The 12,382-nt window shown below is 47.1% G+C and overlaps 1 protein-coding gene across 1 annotated transcript in view; it reads right to left on the bottom strand.

The window, feature by feature from the left end:
* MACO1 (macoilin 1) overlaps positions 1–6,416 on the bottom strand; it is a 75,670-nt gene extending 69,254 nt beyond the window's left edge. The window contains exon 1 of the mRNA XM_044287026.1: positions 6,103–6,416. Coding sequence (XP_044142961.1) covers positions 6,103–6,182 — 80 coding nt within the window. The 5' untranslated portion in view covers positions 6,183–6,416. The remainder of the gene's footprint in view (positions 1–6,102) is intronic.
* Between the last annotated feature and the right edge of the window lie 5,966 nt (positions 6,417–12,382).

Below are 12,382 nucleotides of genomic sequence, written 5' to 3'. Positions count from 1 at the left end.
GGACAATCTTATAAATGTAAAGAAGAGCAGATCAGGGGAATCAAGATTAGTCTCCAACCCTCATATAGGAGGACCCAGGAGATAGATATATATCTATAGCAATATAGGGAATCAGGAGTACCAGCAGAATCGGAATCTAGATGATAAAAAAAAAAAAAAAAAAAAAAAAGCTGGCACACCACCGGCCATCCTACGCTACGCTTTTTAAACTTCTCCTGCCCCCTCCCCCCAGGAGGCCAGCACATCTGGAACGCAAATCCGGCCACATGTTCAACCCGAAAGTGTATCATGTGGAACGCACGCTCCAACGGAAGTGATGTCCACCAGAACACTCACGCTTTCCCCCTGTTTGGACCGCAAGCTGAGGGGAGGCTCCAGAAGACATGTTCCCCCATGGATCTGGGCGACATGTGTTGGAATGCAACACCCCCTCCTGGGGCTGCATCCTTTGATCCTTCAACTCCGGACATCGCGTGGCCTCACTCCCTTGTAGGAGCACACTCACCTGCTGCAAGAACCAATATTCTCTCTCTCTCATTTTTCAAGAGCTCCTTTGGAAAATAAAAGGATCAAGGGGCACCTAAGCCAGTGTTCCTTTGCACCAGGTTTGATTGTATGGATTTTGTACATGAAGTATGGAATTTGATGTCTGCATTCTAACTGCTAATGCAGTTTAACATCTGATGTATACAGAGGTTTTCACCATAGACTTCATTGGGGTTGTTAAACAGAATACACACAAAAAAGCATAAAATCACACTAAATAGCGCAGATTTATGTGCAGTTTTACACAGTTTTCATATATATTTTCTGCATACAAATCTGCATTGTGTGTAGTTACCCAAGCTAACTGCACATAAGTGCGGGTTTCAGAACAGAAATTCTGAGCAGATTTTCATAGGTTTCCACACCAAAATACCTAAGATATGCACTACTCTGGTCCGTGCTGTGGACCAAACATGCCCACTGAACGCTATGGATCAGTGAAAAGCACTGACAGAACACAGGTGGCATCCATGTTCTGTCAGTGCTTTTCCTAGCATTGCATATGGTAAACGGATGGCACACTGAGGGCAAAAAAACACACAGGAGGACCAACAACAGAGATCTTCATGGGCTAAACACTATCTGGTCACGGGCGTGTGAACAAAGCCTAAAGGATGTATTAGACAGGCAGATTTTGTCTGATAATCTCTAACAAGCATTTGTAGTAATGCTCGTTAGCGATCATCTTGCATGGTAATACTGATGCCGAATGCACGATCCAGATCCAATCCAGATATTTCAGCATGGTGAGAGATTTGCACTTTGTTTTGGCTCACCATCACGGATGAAAAACACTGTCCAAACACCAATTTTAAGTTTTTGATCAAGGTTTCTGACCCAAAGCCACAAGGAGATTCAGCAAGAAGAAGTATAAAGCTTATTAGAGGGATTAGAGTTTGAATTTTTATCTAATTGTTCAGATTTGACAAATTATTGCTGCATGTGACAGAGTCCAGCGACTGAAGGACAAGTCGTTTTCTGTGGATTGGACAGATCAGCCTGACTGAAAGATTACAGTCTAAAGGCCTCTTTGACACAACCGTTTTTTTTTTTTTTGCATCCGTATCCGTTCCGTTTTTTGGGGAACCATCTATTGAAAATGTTATGCCCAGCCCAATTTTTCCTATAAAATTACTGTATATGCAAAACGGAACGGAAGCAGAAACACAACGGAAACAAAAAATAAATAAAAATGGAACAACGGATCCATTTAAAAAGGACCACAAAACACTGAAAAAGCCATACAGACGTGTGAAAGTGGGCCTAATCTGAACCCTGACAGTCGTGAGCAGTGTAAGTGCTTTAGAGGAATGAGCAACAATTACTATAACAAGCAAGCATTGAAAATATTAATAGTTAGTTTCTACTTAACTGCCCCTCTAATAGAAATAATAATAGGGTACGACCACACAGCGTGGTCCTGGCGCTGATGTCGGGTAATGCCCGCCTTCCGTCCCACAGCAGGCCCCAATTAAACTAATAAGGGCCGCACCGTTTAGTTGGTCTACGTTGCTAATGCTCACGTGGTCCCCCGCAGGCCATTAACAATGCAGACCAACTAAACAGTGCGGTACTCATTAGTTTAGTTAAGGCCAGAAGGGCCTCGCGATACAGCCGCCCTATACGGTCAAACCCTCAGTGCTTTCTTGAAATTTCTCATTCCCATCCAACCCACTTGTGGCTTTGGCTCCAGAAACTGACAAAAGAATGCTGTGTGTGGCATCACCTCTAAATGGGTTTCACATCTACTGTAAATGTCTAATAGGTGCGGATCCCAACGGAGGAACCTGCACACATCTCCAGAACGGGGTCCTCCAGAAAACAGCGCTTAAATATCGGAGAGGGGAACGCCCCTTTATAATCCACAGGTGCTGCAGCTCATTGCATATTGTAGACCATTCTAATCTGGGAAAACACAACCTAGCCAAAAGCATACGTATATCCCTGCAGTTACATACATCATCCTCCCACCACCACAAAAAAAAAAAAAAAATGAAATAATTATTTTTCTTTCTTCATATATTATATTGTAATGCACTTTTCAATACAGCTGGGGTAAAGATACTTGGTTGATGACTTTGGAGACTTTCACAAAAGACAAAAAATAGGCGGTAGACAGTCTTAGGCTAGGTTCACATGTGGCGGAATTCCGGTTTTCTGTTTTAAGAACACAAAGTTGGAAAATGCGTCATCCAGGATATGCGGGACACCCAACTGATCCCACTGACTATGATGGGTCTACTGGGTTTCCATCCATTCTGCCTGAAAAATGATGCATGTATACGGTATTTTTATGTTGAATTCTGCGACAAAGTCTTCTACCAGATCCTCATCTGCAGATGCGAACCTAGCCTTAGGCCCCTTTCATACAAGCGAGTTTTCTGTGATGTGAACCCATAGCACCCGCACTGAATCCCGACCCATTCATTTCAATGGGTCTGTGTATGAGCATTTTTTTTTTTTTTTCACACATCACTTGTGCGTTACATGAGAATTGAAGCATGTTCTATATTCAGCGTTTTTCACGCAGCCCTGGCCCCATAGAAGTGAATGGGGCTTCAGTGAAAAACGCATTGCATCCGGAGGTAACCTGGATGCAATTTGTTTTACTGATGGTTGCTAGGAGATTTAGTCTGTAAACCTTCAGTTTTTTTTACGCGTGTGAAAAAACGCATCAAAACACATTTCACCAGCGTCTACAAAACTGAACAACTGAACGCAATCACAGACAAAACTGACTGAACTTGCTTACAAAATGGTGCGAGTTGCACTGATCGCACCCTGACCTAATCCATCACACCAGTGTGAAAGAGGCCTTAGGACACCTTCACGATTGTATATTCGGATCAGTCTTTACTGATACAAGTTTCTGACTAATATACCGAAGTGGCCACAGTGGGGAGAGTTTCACAACTGCAGCGTGCTCTCAACAGGCTGTTCTGGCAGAGAACGGAATGCCAGAACTCTCTGGATAAGGCATAGCGAGACGGCAATTCCCACCGGCACTATCGACTATAATGGGATCCAGTGGACGGCTGGCTGCTACCCTGGGTTTTGTACAGGCAAAAACTGCAGCGTGTGAGTGCACCCCAAATCTCACTGGGAGGGGGAGTGGGAACGGGGAGAGTCAGAGATGAAGCGGTGCTCTGAGCACCCCCTACAAAAAAAAAAAGAAGCTTGCTGAGAATGCACCAACAAGCATCTCACAAGTGGTCATTGCTGGTCCTAGTCACATGAGATTTCGTATCTTATCTCGCCAGTCTTAGCAGGAACCAAGAACCAGATTAGCAGACTCTCTTGACTATTAGAAGAATTTTAATCTCTATTACCCATTTATTCAGACTTTTCCCAACTGGACTACGATTTTCTATGTACCCAGGAATATGAATGCTATAGAGGGACCATGCTTGAGACCGCCATAAACAGTTACTCCCACTGGCAAACTGCACAACCCGTTCATTTGAATAGGCACCGTACAAAACCTTCTGAAGAGAAACGTGTGACCCTGGCAGCAGTTTCAGCACCCAGTCCTGTGGCATTCAGCAGTTCACTGGGGTGGCTCCGGTATAAATGGGTGCTCCTAACCACTAGTGAGACCTGATTCACGTGTGCTTTCTAGGCTGTACCCACACACAGCCATTAAAGTAAATGGCACAAATCACTCAGCACTTTTTCAGCCCATGCCAAGAAATGTGCAGCATACAACTTTTTGGGTTTGGCTTCATTGCGATCTTGGTCATGTGACAGTAATTTGATAAACGGGGGTCGCAGCGCGACTCGCAAATTTGCCGTGACCATAGAAAATCCCTAAAAATCCAATCTTGCTGGATTTTTTGTGTTTGAGGTCGCAGCAAACCTGCGGGTATCGCCGTGACCCCATTTATTAACTATGGATGCCCAGCGACACGTGGGTGTGACACCTGTCCTACAATACAGATCGCCGTGTAGCTGAACCCCTTCATCAGTTTTCTAACTGAGACTCAATCATTCAAGAGAATGGGTTCAGAAAACAAATGGAGGCACACGGGCATCCACATAGTCAAAGTTCTGCGAACTGAAATCGTTATCGCCATCTTAACCCATACTAAAAATGAGAACATGTCACATGGAAAATGCGGTCTTACCTGCAGGTAGCATGTTATAGAGCAGGAGGAGCTGAGCAGACGGAGCAATCATTTCTCTTGGATTCAGTATAATGTGTCATTTCTCCCCCCCTAGACGAAGCTGCCCCCTTTGCCGCTTGCTTGACAGGGCCAAACATTTCACCTCACCCTGACAATCCCCAAGTAGCATAACAAGCACACAGGCAGCTACTGTATGTCCAGGCAGTGGCACAGATAAGAGCGGCATGGGGGCAGCTTCGTCTGTAGAGGGGACAGCCCCTCTCAGGTGTAGAACACGTGAAAGGGAAATTTCAGTTAGGTAAAGTTATAACTTATCCTCGGGACAGGGGGATCCTACTGATCACGAGAATGGATACCCATTTCCCCTTGGAACAGAGTGGCAGTTTGTGCATGTGAACTGCCGTTCCATTCATCTTCATGGGGTTCTGGAGACAGCCGAGTACGGCGCTCAGCTATTAGCAGATCTCCTCTACAGAAGTGCCCATGCTCCATTATTCCGAGGTTTGAACCGTGGGAGTCCCAGTGGTAGGACCCCCACCAATCTAATAGTCATCCCCCTATCCCGCAGACAGGGGACAACTTCACATAACCAGAATAACCCCTTTAAGATGTACAAACTGATTTACTCATCTCTACTCCTAAGTACGGGAAGAGCAGAAGTTTTAATGAAATTAGAATACTGAATGTTTTCTTGCAAACTATGGGGGGGGGGGGGGGGGTCACTATTGTGGGGTAAAAAAAAGTTGCAAACTATGGAGCACGCCATACTTGCACCATAATGTTGCAACTTTGAGCTTCTCACCACTTTCCCAAAAGGAGCCAGCCGGGGTTACTATAATTTACTCAGAATCTGACATCAGTTATAGCTGCCAGCCCCCAGAGATGAAGGGATATCTGCCTCTGGGAACCCCAGCCCTGAGAAATGTTCCTCTACATAGGTGCTCGGTAATGTGAGGAGATTAAACAGTGTTCTCGTGGTGGCAAGCTAAGTAAATAACATCAATAGCACATGCATAGGACGCCTAAGGAACTGGATGACAGGAGGACCTGACTCTGAAGTAGAAGGGAACGCCATGGCATAGTAGCAGCATGAGGGGACATTGACAGAGAGGCCACCTGTGACTGGGTCAGCTCTGCAGACATTGGGAAGGCATGACTAGAACAACACATGACTGGCTGGGCAAGTGCACTGACAGGTGACAGGCGGCTAATGACAGCTCACTGCTCACCAAAACAAAGTCAGCACAATGGCAGCTCAGCAGAGTATGCCACCCCACAGGTACACTGGCACAGCCAGCAGGAGCCCGCATACCACGCCATGTGCCCATGCTCACTGACAGGCAGCCCGGCTAGGAAAAGCCGAGGCTTCGTTTAGGGCCTACATCTGCCAGACCCGTCCGGGGCGCTCCGGGGAGCGGATATGCACACTCACCTGCCGTAGATTCCATCAGTAATTCGGTTCCGTTTTAACGGGCGCCGAAGTTTACTGCAGTCCGCATTCCGCCGCTTCATTCTCCCGGTGTCCGCCTCCTCCCGCCGCCGCCCGAGGCCTGCCCTGTCCGCTGAGACACCGCTCACACCTCCTCCGGTGCTTACCAAGGGCTACCCGCCCGGAAGCGCACCGATAAACACATGAACTGAAAACGGTAGTAACGAGTTTAAAGGGTTTGAAACAAAGAGATAAAGATGGAGGCCCCTCCTCCTCCTCCCCTCAGCAACGGCGCAGCCAGGGCCGGACAAAACGCAAACCTGCCTACTTTATGAGCGACGGCTGCTACAGCCAATCAAAGCTTGGCAGAAGTTGAGAGACAAGTCGGTGAGCCAATAGGAGACAAGGGCAAGCTGCCAATAATGACGCAAGGAGTTCGTCTGATGCTTTGGTGGCCTTAGAAAGAAAAGCCCAACGTATGGGTGGAGCATTCCCATGAGCGACACATAAAGAGACCAATCACACGGGGCAGAAGATGTATTGGGCGGGGCGAAGTGGTTGGCAAATGCAGTGCGCGGGAAGCAAGGTAGTGAAAGGCGAGGGGGCGTGAGGTGTCAAACCACGAAGCCAATCAGAGCCCAGATAGAGAAGAGGGTGACGGCGGGCTGTCCAATCAGACCGCCGAATAGGAGGAGTAAGTGTTAGCCCTTGAGGCCCAGCAATGGGCGGGTTTGTTTTGGGTTCCACGTCCGCAGGATGAAGGGCCGGACCGTAGAGCCCGCCCCCACCTGGAGTGGCCCTGTGCCAAGGGGGTGTGTTAGTTCTGGCTTGTCACAGCAGGGAGGCTGCGCCATGTGCAGGAACAACGTCTGTCACTGGGAGCACTGACGTGGAAAGCTAACCACAGTGTCAGCATGGGGCTTCCCTTAAAGGGGATGTCCAGATTTTTTTTTCAAAATATGCAAGAGGAGGGAATGTGATCATGTAATATATATGTATATATTTTTTTTACCAATTAAAGGGGTTGTCCAGGTTCAGAGCTGAACCTGGACATCCCTCCATTTTCACCCCGGTAGCCCCCCTGACATGAGCATCGGAGCAGTTCATGCTCCGATGCTCTCCTTTGCCCTGCGCTAAATCGCGCGGGGCAAAGGCATTTTTCTGAGTTCCGGTGATGTACCGGGGCTCTCCATGGGGCTGACAGGAACCCCGGTGACGTCACCGGCACTGATGGGCGGGATTTGGCTCTGCCCTAGCCAGTAAAACGGCTAGGGCAGAGCTAAAGCCCGCCCCTCAGAGCCGGTGACGTCACCGAACACACTGCTGGGCGGAAGTTACCGCCCGGCAGTGTGTTATTGAAAACACAAGAGCCTGTGCCCTGCGCGATCTAGCGCAGGGTGCTCCGATGCCAGGCTCAGGAGGGCTGCCAGGGTGAAAATAAGGGTATGTCCGGGTTCAGCTCTGAACCCGGACAACCCCTTTAACCTTTTAATGACTGTTGTATAGTGTTTTTTTACAGCAGTCATTCAAAGATTATGAGGCACCTTAGTGGCAGCAATTCAGAAAAAAAACATGCAGTCCTGATGCCAAGGCTGTTGCTATGGGACGGTTATCGCGTCCATAACCTGTCCCCTCCCTACATCTCTGAGCTACTTTCCCGATATACCCCCACACGCACTCTCTGATACTCACAAGACCTCCTTCTCTCCTCTTCCCACCATCGACTCCAAGATTTCTCCCGCCCATCCCCCATACTCTGGAACTCGCTACCCCAACATATCAGACTCTCACCTACAGTGGAATCCTTCACAAAAGAAACCTGAAAACCCACCTCCTCAGACAAGCCTACAACCAGTGACCCTGCTGCCTCTATACCGCCATGACCAACCTCACCCGCACCTACTGTGTCCTTCTCCCATACCATGTAGATTGTAAGCCTCGCGGGCAGGGCCCTCTCTCCTTCTGTACCAGTTTGTAACTCGTCTTGCTCATGCTTATTGCAATTGTCCGTATTATGTTTGTGTAACCCTTTTCATATGTACAGCGCTATGGAATGAATGGCGTTATAATAATAATAAAATGAGACATCTCTTTACCCCGAGGGGGGGCAGCACTCCAGCTGTTCAGAAACTACAACTCCCAGAATGCTTCATTAATTTCTATAGGAGTAAGAACAGCCAAGCATGCTGGGAGTTGTAGTTTCACAGCAGCTGGAGTTCCAAAGGTTGCTGATCCCTGGCCACTTGGATGCCATGGTTGGTAGCCAGGTGCTTGACAGAGGGAGGGTGTGCCCTCATGGCTGGGATGCAGCCCTAAAAAAGGGTGCCAGAACTGTATGTCCCTAAATTTCCCCTGAAAGTTGTTATATTCTGGGTCACGTCTTTATATAATGGTACATTGTGGGATTACTCCAAGAAGTGTATGAGTAAACTGCCAACTGGGCGTTACCATTCCCCCTTGTTACAGAGGCGTGTCTCTTCCCAGTCCGCACTGATTGGTCAGTCAGACTGCATTGGGCAACACCCCTAAATAGAAACATTGATATCAATTTTAGGGCTCATGCACACAAATGCATTTTCTTTCCGTGTCCGTTCCGTTTTTTGTGCGGACCGTATGCGGAACCGTTCACTTCAATGGGTCCGAAAAAAAATGGAAGTTACTCTGTGTGCATTCCGTTTCTGTATGTCCGTATTGCCGTTCCGCAAAAAAATAGAACATGTCCTATTATTGTCCGCATTACGGACAAGGATAGTACTGTTCTAGGAAGGGCCAGCTGTTCCATTCCGCAAAATACGGAATGCATACAGATGTCATCTGTATTTTTTGCAGACCGCAAAATACATACGGTCGTGTCCAGCCTTATTCTTAAATTTCTAGTAGGAATAACAGAATCAACAATACAGGTGTCAGAATTATTTCACGGTGAATACGATTATTTACTAAAAAACAAAACACAGATTCTCCTTAACCCCTTGGATACCAGATGTTTGTTTATGCATTTAAATTTTTCTTCCCAATACCATATCACATACTATAATAGGGCGTATTTTTTGCGGGACAAGTTGTACTTTCTAATGCTACCATTTAATATGGCATACAATGTAGTGGGAAGCAGGAAAAAAAAAATTCAAAATGGGGTGGAATTGGAAAAAATAAAAATTAAATTTACGGGTTTTGTCCCTACGACGTTCCCTTTGCGGCAAAACTGACTTGTGCCCTTCATTCTCTGGGTCAGTACGATTACAACGAAAATTTGTGTATAGGTTTTTATGTCTAAATAGTGCAAAAATAGATCAAAACGTTGGAAAAAAACATTTTTTTAACATCACCATATTCTGACCCCTATAACTTTTTTTTATAGTTCTATCTACCGAGCTGTGTGGGGGCTTATTTTTTGCGAGACAATCTGTAGTTTAGTAGTAGATACCCTTTTTGAGTGTGTGTAAGTTTTTGATGATATTTTATAAAAATAATAATAATAATAACTTGGGTAAGAGAAGCAATGTAAAAATGGTGCCATTTTGACCCTTTTTTCCGTTACGCCATTCGCCATATTGGAAAAATATTTTTATATTTTAATAGTGCCCATGATGTTTATATTTTTTATTCTACGGAAAGGGGGGTGATTTAAATTTTTATACATTTTTAAAATTGTATTTTTTATGGTTCTTGTGTTTGAGGCTACAAGACTCACTATTTTTATTTTTTTAATTCTGTGTGATTATGTTTCTTAGGGCTTGTTCACATCACCTTTATGTATTCCGCTATAACGTAAAATAACATAATCCTTAAGATGGAAATCAAAATAGAAGTATATTAATAGGCAAGCATGGTTCCGTCTGGTTTCTGTTATGCTGGACGGAAAACAAAGTTTTGTCGACATAACTTTGTTTTCCGTCCAAAGCCATAACGGAAATACATAACGGTGATGTGAACAAGCTCTTATACAGGTGAAACTTGAAAAATTTGAATATCGTGCAAAAGTGTATTTATTTCAGTAAGGCCTCATGCACACGACTGTTGTTTCATTCCATGTCCGTTGTTCCGTTTTTCGTGATTTTCTGCAGACCCATTGACTTTCAATGGATCCGTTGAAAACTTGGCTAATGCACCGTTTGTCATCCGCGTCCGTGATTCCAGTCCGTCCAAAAAATCTAACCTGTCCTATTTTTTTCACTGAAAACGGGTCGCGGACCCATTCAAGTCAATGGGTCAGTGAAAAAAAGCGGAGGCACACAAGATTGTCATCCGTGCCCTCGTCCGTTTTTTTTTTTTTCCCATGGCAAACTTGACAGACTTTTTTTTACTTTCCTTCATGTCTGGTGATCCTCTTGATCCTCTAAAAATAAAGGAAGACACACGGAAACAAAAACGGAAACGGATCACGGAACCCCATTTTGCGGAACGAAACACAACCATTGCTCATTGCCACCTGCTGGCCAAAATAACAATTACAGCTCCAATACCAAGGGTCTCTTCAGAGACCCAGATTATTGAAACCAATTACCGGCATCCTCATTGGCCGCAGAGGATGCCGGTAGGAATCACAAGCTTCTGGGTTTTTGAGCTTTTAGATGGCGTGTTCACACTTGCTGCACACGCGAACTGGAACCATGTTAACCCATCGCCCGTACATGTACGGAGCTGGTAGCGAAAGGGTTAAGGCAAGGGCGACACTGGTCGCACGACACCTGTCGCGGCCAGGATCACTGAGCAGCCGTGATCCCATAGAAATGAATTAGATCGCCGCGGCAGTGTTGGCTTTCTTGCGACTGCCACGGTGATCCCATTCATTTCCATGGGATCATCGCTACTCAGCGATCCTGGCCGAGACAGGTGTCACGTGACCAGTGTCGCCCTTGCCTAAAGGGGTTGTCTGAGACATTGATATTAACCCCTTAAGGACCCATGACGTACCGGTACGGCATGGTTCCCGAGTCCTTAAGGACCCATGACGTACCGGTACATCATGGGTTTAAAACGCGATTTTGGCACAGCGGGGGGTAATCGGAACAAGATGTCCGCTGAAATCATTCAACGGGCATCCGGTCACAATGCCGGGGGGGGGGGTGTCATGTGACCCCCCGTATCGGCGATCGCAGAAAACTGCAGGTCAATTCAGACCTGCGGTTTGCTGCATTTCCGGTCCATTCGGGTCTCCGGTGACCCGATGAACCGGAAAAGGACTGTGATCGGTGGTGTGATTACACACCACCAATCACAGTGCGAGCATTTGGGAGAGGCGGTGCTGGCTGTGGTGCTGATGGCTGCTGTCCAAGGTGCTGATTGGTGCAGCGAGAGAGGTGGGAGATTCAAACTCCCAGCGCTCCTCTCTCCCCTCCTCTTCCTGTTGCTGCACCTGCACCTGCACCGTCCTCATCAGCTACTGCGATCCCCCCGTTGGCACCTATCACCCTCCTAGTAGGTTAGGGTCAGTGAGGGAGAGGCACCATTAGGCAGGGATAGAAGGGAGAGTTAATTGGGGGGGGGGGGGGGGGAAGTTTAACTGATTTATTGTTTTTGGTGGTCTCTGGGGGTTGGGGTCCACAGCACTTAGTTGTAAGACCCTAGACCCGACTCAGAGAGCCCCAGTGAGGATGAGGATGACCCCACGTTCCTCTTGTCATCCGCATCCTCCTCATCATCATCTGATGACGATGAGCACCCAAGGCTGCAGAGACGCTGCCAGGCAGAGCCAGGGACCCCACATGCTAGGGACCCTGTGGCCCACCCTAGTACGAGCCGCCCTGAGGCTCGTACTAGTTTCCCGGACAACCAAATAAGCCCACTGGAGCCCCCTGCCGGTGAACTTAGCTGGTGTCCCCCAGTGGATTTTAAGCCTGATATTCTGGATTGTGTTGGCAATCCAGGAATCCAGATTCTCACAGTTGGGTTCACTGAAATTGACTTTTTTAGTTTTTTTTTCAGTGACCCATTTGTGAATCTGATGGTGGAGCAGACGAACCTGTACGCCCAACAGTTCGTTGCTCAGCACCCGGGCTCCTTTTTGGCTAGACCCGGTGGCTGGACGCCAGTCAGTGCAGCCGAGATGAGGACATTTTGGGGCCTCGTGCTGCACATGGGTCTAGTGCAAAAACCCAGTGTCAGGCAATACTGGAGTGGGGATGTCCTCTACCAGACCGCACTCTACAGTATGGCCATGACACGTCCCTGGTTTGAGGCCATCCGGAAATGTCTGCATTATTCAGATAATGCAGCATGTCCCCCCTGAGGTGATCCTGCCTTTGACCGTATGTATAAGATACGGCCGGTCATCGATCAC

This window comes from Bufo gargarizans, chromosome 3 (genome assembly GCF_014858855.1).
Source record: "Bufo gargarizans isolate SCDJY-AF-19 chromosome 3, ASM1485885v1, whole genome shotgun sequence".
In the NCBI taxonomy this organism is placed as follows: domain Eukaryota; kingdom Metazoa; phylum Chordata; class Amphibia; order Anura; family Bufonidae; genus Bufo; species Bufo gargarizans.
Note: the sequence above shows the minus strand (reverse complement) of the source record. Positions and strands in the feature narration are given on the sequence as shown.